This window comes from Nuphar pumila, unplaced genomic scaffold, assembly GCF_984573655.1.
Source record: "Nuphar pumila unplaced genomic scaffold, dmNupPumi1.hap1.1 HAP1_SCAFFOLD_442, whole genome shotgun sequence".
Taxonomy (NCBI): domain Eukaryota; kingdom Viridiplantae; phylum Streptophyta; class Magnoliopsida; order Nymphaeales; family Nymphaeaceae; genus Nuphar; species Nuphar pumila.
In genome coordinates, this window is record NW_028323347.1 from 1 (window position 1) to 11,218 (window position 11,218).

At 52.0% G+C, this 11,218-nt stretch overlaps 1 protein-coding gene across 1 annotated transcript; it reads right to left on the reverse strand.

Annotated features, from left to right (window-relative positions):
* Window positions 1–5,460: 5,460 nt before the first annotated feature.
* Window positions 5,461–7,720, reverse strand: LOC149810228 (tRNase Z TRZ3, mitochondrial-like). The gene is made up of 5 exons (XM_089994353.1): window positions 7,340–7,720; window positions 6,506–6,794; window positions 6,113–6,251; window positions 5,928–6,010; window positions 5,461–5,762 (listed from the first exon to the last, which is right to left on the reverse strand). The coding sequence occupies exons 1-5, from the start codon at window positions 7,718–7,720 to the stop codon at window positions 5,461–5,463; spliced, it is 1,194 nt and encodes a 397-aa protein (XP_089850479.1).
* Between the last annotated feature and the right edge of the window lie 3,498 nt (window positions 7,721–11,218).

Here is an 11,218-nt window from a genome sequence, read left to right on the forward strand (position 1 = left end):
CTTGGAATAGCGTTGGTATTGATTGTCCACCAGCCCAAGTGCTTCGCGAATCATATCTTGGTTAAGACAACATGGAGCGTAATGCAACGAAACTCCGCAGGTACGTAGAGGTACCATAAATCACTCATTATCAGGGCTGACTTCCGAGTTGAAGATCGGTCAAATAGAGCTGTTGGCGCAACGTGATGCAAAAGAATGGCCGATGGTTTGTCTAGGCTACGGTGCAAGGAGAGGTGCTGAGTACCCAATGAATTTGTGACAAGTGGTCGTCAAACACGACTCGCACAAATTGGAAACCCGAGGGGGCCGCACCGATGACGACGACATTGGATCGTGTGTCAACCATTCAAACAACAAAGCACACCGACAAACGAGAAAGCGCAAGCCCCTGAGGGCCGCACCGATGACGACAACGTTGGAGCATGTGTCCAACATCCGAACAACAAGACACACCTACCAACGAGAAGGCGCGATCCATACGAGGCCGCACCTATGACGACGAGATTAGAGTCATAAGCAACCACCGCCGATGAGAGGCAGCCAGCCACAATGGAATCAACCATCCACAGACTGCCATCCGTGGTCTGAACAGCAAGATTGCAGCGCTGGACAACCTGGCCAGCCCTTTGATCAGATTCTGAAGGCTCAGCCTCGAACGGGCTATGAATTACCAGGTTGGAAAGGTAGAGCCGGGCCTTGGAGCGTATGAAAAGTTGGCCTTTGCTCGCGAGGATGGCGCACGCTGAGGACCCAGGCGACAACCGATCTGGCGGGATGTCTGCGTATTTTTTCGCCTCGCTGAAAGAGTCAGCCGTGACGGTGCAGTTACCCTGCATGAAGGTCACTGTCACATGATGTGTTGGGGTTAGTGGTTGATTCCGGAGGAGTCCGGAAGATTCAAGCTGTATTGAGATTAGTGGCTACAGCTTAGGGGTATTGTATTTCTGAGTGGAGTTTCCGCTTCAGATTAGCCCACTGTGTTGCCGTGCGGTTGAAGCTCGCTCCTTCATGGGGATGCGTCATGCCAGGGCATGGCAAAATGGGGTTTCTGCATTTTCAGGGTTACAACCCTGGGATACAAACCTGGCGATGCTCTGCGACATGCTGGACAATGTTTGAAGGTCCCCGTCCACAGTGGTGGGGATAGATAGAAGGCCGTGCTTCGAGAGAACGGCCTTCGAACCCATTCGTGCTTCGAGAGAACGGCCTTCGAACCCATTACTGTCCCCAACAATAATGTATTTTTGGGTACCTGGACCCAAAATTATTTAGGGTCTGGCGACACTGGTAGAAGGACATGCATAATCGGGGTCTTGGAGGCCCTAAAGGTTTCAGACATGACCTCCACTGGCGAGACAGCATTGAAACAGTGGCCAATGTAGAGTTGGGTTTGACAGGAAAAAGGAAATTGATTAAAAGTAGCGTTCTGCGCTGCAAGATTGACGCAAATGCAAGCTGCGAGGGTTCAAACTCATACGTCGGGGCGCTGTGTGCGAACTTCGGTGCTAACAACAAGGACGAAGGATGATCGTGAATCGATGTTTCATCTGGTTGACGCTGAGCTCTATCGTCCACAAGCCTGGTCGGAGCACAGCTGGGCGGCCCGCCGGTGTGCAGGAAGGTGAGTCATGTTGCGAATTGCTGACGTGCTTGTACGCTTCGCATGTTTGCCTGTCGCTGCCCACGTTGAAAAGGTACCAATGTCACATAACTGTCAGCTTTCACCTGCTGAGGAACAGTGCCGAAAGGTGCGCTCTTGGCGCCATCTGCTTGTCAGCTAGCCCATGTTCTTTGTGTAACAGTCCCCTGGTGTGGCACGAGAATGGGGTTCCGAACGACGGGATTTTAAGAGCCTGGACGTTGAACGAAGTATTACAGCGACCAGGCTGAGATGTGTTGCAGTGCATGTTGCTGATTGCTGCGGTTACGTTTACTTTGCAATAATCATTGGTGACGGTTTCGTGGGGTGCAATACGTGAATGCGGATGATAAGGCGCACCCAGATAGCTTGGTCGGTTATACCGTCCGGACTTATCAAAGTGCCAGACGGCAACTGTCGTATGTCGATATGGTCGACGATCATGATCAGTGGCGCGTTGTCTGCGATGGCGTTGATCAATTCGAGAGCCGACGCCACGCGCACAGGGTCGCTTGCCCCGAGTGCGGGGTCTGCAGCCCATGGCAGCAGAAGGACAAAGACGCCAACGCTCCGAAGTATGCTGTGCCAGAGTGTCCAAGGACGGTGGCGTGGGTCAATGCACACCTTCAACAGAGGGCGCATGGTCGAGTCATGCTGGGCTGCGACAAGTGTCTCCGCTGGCAGAGGCTCTGAACGTCATCGCGCCACCATCTGCACTCGGCCTTCACAAAGAGTGCTGCCGACAGGGTAAGCATTATGTCAACATGACTGTGGGAAATACATGGTGATTCGGTGGTGTCGAGAGAACAACGAAATGGTGACAAGACGTTTGAAGTGCAGACTCTCTATAACCGAGCATGTGACGGGTGGAATACAGATCTTGGAGAAAGAGCATGTCAGATGATTCGACTGCAATAGATGGGAAGCTCAAATACTATGCAAGTCGGAAACGCCCTTCTCGTTGCTCTGTAACGCGCTCTAGTGTCCCAGAACGACAGGCAAGCTAAAACGCTGAAGCTGACAAAATCACTTCAACGTATCAACGTATTAACGCTCAATAGTGGCGCGGCAAGTAGTGGTTACCTTGTTGCATGAACCTCATCCCATACAAATCCAGCGGCAACTGGGATGTCTCTGTAACACTCTCTCTCTCACCCTGGACGCTATGACTTTACATGGGCCCTCACTCTTATGCAAATCAAAATAAAATATTGAAAGAAACTAGCAGATGTAGGAGCATTAATCTCAACAAGTGCTGCGCCTCGGGACTCCCGTGTGCAGCTACACAGCCTGCAGCCTTGCAACATACTCCACACTTGCCGCAGCTTCACTTTGGCAGGAAACATGTGAATATAACGAATAAATCATCACCGGAGCGCCAAGCACAGTTACTTAGCGTTTGTTCCTGCAGGATAGGACGGTCCGACACACAGCAATAGCAGTCATCACGATACAACACCTGGTTGAGGCAATGAGCTCTTACCTTGTATCCAATGTAATGCTGATGAAGCAATGTCAGCAGGTGCCGCTGATGGCGACGCAACACGTCAAGGTTGTTACGGAGCTCAGACTTTTGTCCACTGCGACGTGTAGGTCAGGTGCAGGTGCATTAGCTTACATTAGCATTGCAACCGCCTTCTTACATGCACTAAACCGCAACAGCTACATGCACATTCTTTATGACTGAAGGCTCCATGCCTGGGTTCATGAACGCAGCTATCAAACATAGGCGCACGACGCTCATAGCCAAACGGACAATAATATTTTGTCCTATCGTCCATAAAACTGCACTGCAGCTCACATTCGCGAGTCTTCGTGCTTCGCTCTGCAACGTGCGTTGTGAAGGCTAAGGTCAGGCGTTCCAAACTGGCATACAGCGGTGATGTGCCATCAACCGCCCATGACATCAAATTCTTCAATGACTAACCACTTGCCAGACAGACGGTTTCAATTGTAAGGCTATAGACGGACAAAGCATCCATACGACATATGATAGGAACACCATTTTCATTTCTTCAGTAACTCGTGGGCTTGGAGTTCGCGGTTTGTTACGCCATAGCCAACTTTACCCGTCCAACGTGCTCACCCTAGGCCTGCAGCCTACCTACTGTGTATACCACTTTGAGCGCTGCCAATGGAGCTCAGCTTGCAACTGGACGAGCCAGCAGACTTCTGCAACTCGTTGCGAGCAGTTGTTTGTGAATGGACACGTAAGCCCACGAAACGACATCTTCGGTCAATTCAAATATGGATTATGCAAGCATTGTGCAACACGTGGATAAAAGTGCCCATTGAAGTCTTCCAGCCCTAGCAAAGAATTGTCGACACGGCAACTACATAGTCCTTGGGAAACCGCAGCTTTAGACGAAGTCAGGCCAAGCTTGGACAACCCAGACCAAAGCACGCAATCAACTCTCAGCACATCTCTGAGCCTGTTCCTCTTCCTTGAACAACTGTTCCAGTAATCGGCATCACCGCGGGAAGAGCATGTAGATTGGCCAAGTTGACTGTCATCATGTCAAACGCGATTCCGGTCGCAGCGTTGGACGCATCCGACAGAACGGGAACGCGAGGGTAGCGCTGGCTGAAATGCGTCAGGACCAAGCTGTGACAACCTGTTTGCCTACCGACCTGCACATCACGCGTTTTCATATGTCGCACTCTCACGTCGTATAATTAAGAAGTAGAACTACGGAAACAAGCGCGTTGCACACGAAGTGAACTGTGGAGCACGATATGAGGGGGGACACATGTTCACACGGGCATGACGAGCGCCGAAGTGCAGACGCAAGCGCGCATGCATTCAACTCATTTTTGCATACTGACTCAAAGCGCGTGGAACTCGCGGCTCCAGGGAGCAAGTAGAACACTTCCGCTCGGCTGCGACTTCCCGGTGCGATCGTGAAACAGGCGTGAAAACTGGTTACGATATCGAACAGTTTGATCGAGCAGAGGAGCAAAGCCATCAAGCACTGGTGTGCGCAAACGTCGCACCTCGAGGGCATCAGCAATGGTGGAGTGCTTTTTGTTCCGGGCATCCTCGACCATGTCGTTTTCGAAGGTAGCCTCGTGCACAAGCACGGTCGCATCCTTGGCAGCAGACTCCATATTCGCACAGCGCTGGGTGTCGCCACTAAACACGAACTTCCACCCGCTCTCCGCCTCCAACACGACGCCAAACGCATGCTTGCAGTGGTCCACAAGCACAGACTGCATCGATCGAAGGCCGAGTGCCGTCTTCACACCCTCAACAACCAGCGACACACCCACCTCTTTGGCGAGCCGGTCCCAGAAGAAGTCGAGGTCGCGTCCGTGACCGTGCACGCGGGGCGTCAAATGGTATTGGTCAACCCAAAAGTAATGCAGATCAGAGATCTTGCTGCAAGCGGAGACGACCCTACGAAGGGGATAGGGGCCAAAGAGGGGAATAGGGGCTACCTGGGACCCCAGGAGGCGCACTCGCTCCTGTAGGACAGACGGCAGCCCAACGTGGTGGTCCGCATGAATGTGTGAGATCCAGATGCATTGCAGCCCTCGAATTCGCTCCTCCGCTCCCTTCCGACCAAACCGCCTGCACAAATATCTACTGGCTTTCTGGACATCACTCGCGCATGCAACGCAGATCTGAGGGTCGGCGTTTCACCAGACCCTGCAATTTGTAGGTTCTGTATTGTGAGAGGGCATGCAATCCGAGGACGCGTGCTAGAAAGGCAAGCAGGCGCATCACATGATGAGTCACGGGTCGCACAAATCGCAGACTTTGAAACTAGAGTATCCCAGCACAAGCACATACACCCGCACATCCCACGACAGCATGATGCTCAAAGCAGAGTATGGAGCTGCTGCACAGCAACAAATGCAGTGGCTAACGCACATAAGAAGACCTTCTCAAGTCCTGGTGTCACAAAAGGACACACACAATTAACAACACACCGCCGCAGCTGTCCCAATGTGCCTTCGCCGCAGTCAAGCAGCATGCCACCCTTCTCAAAGAAGTTGAGGTAGATAGATGTGACGTTGCGGTACTTGCTTGGCATAGACGCTCCAGTGCCAAGAAATACAAACTCGAAGTCCTCAGCCCCGCTCACACCTTGTGGCTTTGGCCCAGCAGATAGGTTGGCTCCTGCACACCGTACCCAATAGCGTTAATCGAGGCAGACAGGCAATACAGGAAATCGCTGCCTGTACCCACACGTATCATGGTTTAGGCAACAATTGGTCAATACACGCAATGCAATGCAGCTCTAAAAGGTACTACGTACCAAAAATCATGAGTTGGTTTATCTACTTTTTGGGTCAGAAGGGCCTGAGAATGCTTCCCAGTTAACGCAGCCGTTATATGTGTGGTGTCCTTGTTGGCCAGCCTCAGTACTGCTTGGGGATATTGAATAAAGAGTAAGAACCGGAAGAACACTCGGCATTTCCACGCGGATGCGACAGTGTTATCACAGACATACGCATACATAATAATACATTAACATAGATGACAGCAAGATCTTAATCGGCACAACCCGTAAAGTAACACCACGATCAACAGTTGGCGACAGAATAGATCTTGCAACATCACCATCAACATGCGAAGCATCGTATTGCATGCGAGGAAGCTGTTGACCTAAGCATACGTTGCACCATCTATTTAAATGCGCAGAACATCAGACCATGTAACACGAGAAGTCGTAGTCAACGCAACAATCACAGTTACCCAGTTGCCATGCATTCCGTTCAGCACATTCTCAATCAAAAGACAATTTCATCCAGAAATTAGATGGTTTTTGGACGTATAGGTACCCTCGGAGCCGCATAACGGTGCGGTTCTGGCTAATTGTTGTCTAAACTACAGTACTGGACTGCAGCAGAAAGTCGCACCGGCGGCTGCTTGCACAGCATCGGCGTTGTCGGCATGCAGCGAATCCCGGATACCCGACACTGTGACCACCTCCGGCACTTCAGAAACATCAAACGCGCGCTTTCCCACAGGCCGCATCACTGCACGGGACATCATGGGCGCCAGCTGAGGCCCTGGATCGCCCGCTGTGCTGGATGTGGCGGGCTGGGAGGGTACTGTTTCGTCGGCAACGGTGTCGACGGCAACAGCCTGAGAAGCGAAGATCGCTGGCATGGGGAACAAGGATGGGCACAGGAGCCCCAGCTTCATCTGCCATGCAGATGTATCTTTTAGAACACTACCTGTGCTGTGCTACCTGTGTCTTGGTTGCTTGTTGACTTTTTCCTGCCAGTATCTGTGTGATGTAATGATGCATCTTTTCACAACACTACCGCATCCACATGGAAATTAGCAACCCCAAGACACATTGGGATTCAGTGCTACCTGAGGCAAGCGAACCATGGCATTAGATGATTTGGGAGACGAGCTTCAAACTGCAGAACATGAATTGATTGGGAGACAAGCAAGGGTGTCAGCATGTTTGCTGTTGGGCTTGGCGAGAATGTGTGTCGTGGCTGAATGGATATCTTCAATACCCGGAAGGTATGGGTACCTTGTTCATTGATTTTCATTGTTGAACACAACCAGAGCAATTGTCAGCCAAGGTGGGCGCGCCCATGAGGTACCGACAATTACCGGCCAGAATGTGGTGATCAAGACAGCGGCTATGCTCCACAGGTCTCCATGCCTCGTTAGTAAACAGGTCCCAATTACCTTTGATAAGGGTCTCCACGTCATATGCAAACACACCGCACCTGGAGAGAGCACGAGCTCCTCAAGGACGGGGCGTGCTGAGTCACGTCAAACGCGAACCCCGCAACCATGTGCTGGCAGCCAGGAAGCTGACTCATCCACTCGCGGTACCCTGGGGTCACCGCCACTTCCTCAGGAGTGACATGCAGAACAATCTGCAGCCGGGAGCTCGCGCCAGGGGCGTCTAAATGCGTGGAAAGTGGGGCTAAGAGCGCCTGCAGCGCTGGCAGGTGGGCCTGAGAGGGACAGTCAACAACGATGACCACCTCTCCCAGAATGTCTCCTTCCATGCACATCTCTGGAGTGACCGTGCTCCCTGCAGCTGTTTGCACGCTCTCGCCGCGAGTGAGGAGCCCAAACATCGGCCCCCTGCACACGCACATCGTTATTCAGCAACTGACAATTACCTTCGCATCCCAATTCAACCCAATCAACGAGAAATCCAGTGTTTTGCCAAAATGCGGTCCGACCCCCCTTCTGCCCCTAGTAAACATGCTTATTCAGGATGCAACCCACAAATCAAACTGCCCGGCGAAACACTGAAGAGATCAACAATAAAAATGCCACAAAGTTGCACCCCGCCCATGCAACGAGGAGGACGCTGGAGGCTGCCGGGTTTCTGCAGTGTCGGTATTCAGAGCTTCGCCAGAATGTGGTTCGACCCCCATTTTTGCCCCTAATAATCATGCTTTTTCAGGGATACCGACCCACAGCTCAAACTGCCTGGCGAAGCACTGTCTGTGTCGCCGACAGTGTGGCTGTAGTTTGAAGTTGAGTCAGGGTGTGCGGATGAGTGGACTATGCAAGCATGCCGTTGCTACGGAAGAACCAGCAAACAAGTCATTTACCACCTCCAAAGGCATGGGATGCATCGGCGAACGATGAATTCTCCTGTTGACAGCCCTATAGAATCTACAAGGACGATAGCTGGCATTCAGGAAGGAGAGCTGCCATCCGAAAGGAGGTGCTGTAGATATGAACACTCATTATTGTCAGCTTGAGCCGGATAGCATTGCACCATCACACTCAACTGTTCCCAAAGCCAGCGGGACAAAAGTGGAAAACACATCCGAAGATATGACCGTTTCGGGCAGAACACTCCTTGTTCGGCGGTCTGCCATGGTCTGTGCAAAATCTTTGGCTATGGCCTGTTTGCGTGGCAATTTTATGTCGTATATCGTCGGAATCATTCCTCTTCAAACGTCTGCATGCTCATGAGATCACCCGTTACCCCTTGCATAATCTGGCTATCACGCCAGCATTGAAGTGCCCGGAACAAAGCCACTAGCTCTGAATTGAGGAGTGGCAACGTACTTTGGGACTCCCAGATCCATGGCCTTCTGTGGCAGAAACTTGCCGCGCTGATTCGCCATCTTGCAGACATAGCACATCGCCATCATCCCCTCTGCATCTACGTCGCCTGCAGCTTGCTCCAGCTTCGGCCGCTTCGTCCTCGGCTCGTCACCGGCCTCGCTGCTTCCTAGATCCCCCACGTTTCCAGCACTGTCTATCGTCGTATTTGTACTCAAGGGCTGGGCTAACTCCGCGGAGACGGCGGCATGCTGACCTGTGACTGGAAGAAGCAGGAACGCATGGATCTTGACGGCTGGAGTTTCGACCACAGGTTTCGACAGCTCCTGGCACAGGACGCCTGAGCATTCACGCCCAAATTCCTGGAAACATACCATGCATTACTATGTGAAAGGCTGCTGACATCAATTGGGCTTGCATACTACCAGCAGGAAAGCAGTCGTCAATTTGGAGTGGTCGCAACCCACCTGGACGTCCAGTATCAACTCCCGGAGCGTGTACTCGTTGTATGACGCAGTTGCGTTCATGAAAAGTCCGAGTTTGCGGGGGCCGTAGATGGTGAGCGGCGCCCGCGATGCTGACGCACCGTCCGCCAATGTCAAAATGGTGCCGGGTAGGCCGCTGCAGGCTGAGAAAGAGATGCGGGTGAGCAGGATTCCATTAAGTTTTGTCATGCGCACCTGCAAAATTCAGAATCGCTCAGTTCTGCTGCCTCTGCAGTGCGCACGCAATGACGCCGCTTCCGTCAGGGTTCCCACGACGCCGACAGCTCGATATGCCTTTACAGACACATACCATTGCACGTGGCAACGACATGTTGGTAATTAGGATATCACACCTTATTCTCAACACAGCATCGCTGAAAGCCTTCTCCGCAATTGAACACGTAGCGCTCATGATCCATGAACAGAAGTGCGCTGGGCACAGCTTCTCCAGTTTCGTGGCCAACAGGAAGGCTTTGGACATACGCCATGGAGATATTGAGAACCTCAGGGGCTGCATCCTTCTTGCCCTTCCCCATTGCCACAACTGCGATCTGGCTGGGAACCAGTGAAAGCCTGTGAAGGCACTGCAGCTTGCTGCTTTCCGCACTGCAGACGGCGATGAGTGCAGCACATCAACGGGGTTTCCTGATACCCTTTAAACAGTACTGTCAACAGACTGTTGAACAGCGTTGACAACACTCCTGCACTGGGAGGTTTCTCGAGATAGCTGGCCTTGTCACTAAACACTCCGGCAAATTGTTTGCATTCCGCATCACACGCGACCGGATTCACTTGCACGAAGCTCCATTGACGGTTCACGGTTGATGATCTCGCGCGCATGCAAAGCCGATTGTACGCACTCTTAATTGAGGTCAGAGTCTGGACTGAGTCCAGTGGATCGCCGATCTCGACTCCATTCGTCTCCCGTTCGAAACATGCTGACAGGTTCTCAGCCTCAGTTGGGCATGCTTTGTAGATATGGAAAACTTACTTTCAACCTTGCGCACAGAAAATCAAGCGCTCAAGCAGGTGTGCTCGGGTGTCCTCACCATGTCTTCATCAAGATCACCTGTAACTCGCGCAACCGGACCGTACGCAAACCGGGTAACCCCCATTACGGCCTGAAAGGCAGCACATATCATCACGACTTTGATGTAAACTGTTCGGTGACTGATTATGGACGGCAGGGCTGTTTTGGGAAGTTGTCCAAGACTCAAGTCTCGCATTGGACAGCGACCACAGCCTGTCAAGGGCGTGAGCTCAGGTGAACAGCTGTCACCACGACGTGGTTGAGGGAATTGCCTCCATCATGCAGAGCCAAGTGCATCTGCACGATGAAGTGTCCAGGCTGCAACATCAACTGGGCAATCAGAGGAGGCAAGTCGACAAGTTCAAAGAGGAGCAGAAGCGGTCGGCTTCTCTCAGCATTGCAGCCATGCAAGCTCGAATGGAGGCTGCGCAAGATGCACAGGCGGCTGCAGAGGCAGAGTGCTCAGCTTTGATGGAAGCATGCAGCGAGCATGATCGCAGAATGGCCAAAAAGGCACTCGAACAGGAGCATCTATTGGACAAGGCCAAGCAAGAGGCAGAAGGAGCAACGTCAACTCGCCATCGTTTCGAAGTGCGTCCCAAGAGGGTCCTTTCATTTCTAAGAAACATCATTTGATGGGCACGGGGTGGAGAATACCCGAAAAGTCTCCCTGTGCATGCCTGGAAAAGGAACCACTGTTTCCATAGTTTTAAGAACAACAAAAGTGCAGAATTAGTAACAATCATGTTGGGATATTCACTTTCCTCTGTTTCAAGCTGCTAGCTCACAGCTACTGATGCAGGTATTGTTTGGAGATGCTAAACGTGAGTCAGCAGACTTGCGTGCTCAGCTTGCCAAGCTGGAGAAGACGACTGCAATGGCTGAGGAGCAAGCCACAGCGGTGCAGACTGTTATGGAGGCCAATAAACGCACAATCGCTAGCCTGGCAGGTACTACTGGTCACTCTTATGTGAGAGCAGCCACAACGCTCCAACAATATGAAACTGCCCTGGAAACGATAGGCGGCATGCACATGACGTTCTTTCCCTGTCCAT

Excerpts from the sequence above, each read along its gene's own strand:
- LOC149810228 (XM_089994353.1), bottom strand. The coding sequence starts at position 7,720 with ATGTGCGTGTGCAGGGGGCCGATGTTTGGGCTCCTCACTCGCGGCGAG. Across the intron at positions 6,252-6,505 it reads TGCTGTGCAAGCAGCCGCCG|GTCAACAGCTTCCTCGCATG; the intron begins GTGCGACTTTCT and ends ACGTATGCTTAG. Across the intron at positions 6,011-6,112 it reads TTGCTGTCATCTATGTTAAT|TACTGAGGCTGGCCAACAAG; the intron begins GTATTATTATGT and ends ATCCCCAAGCAG.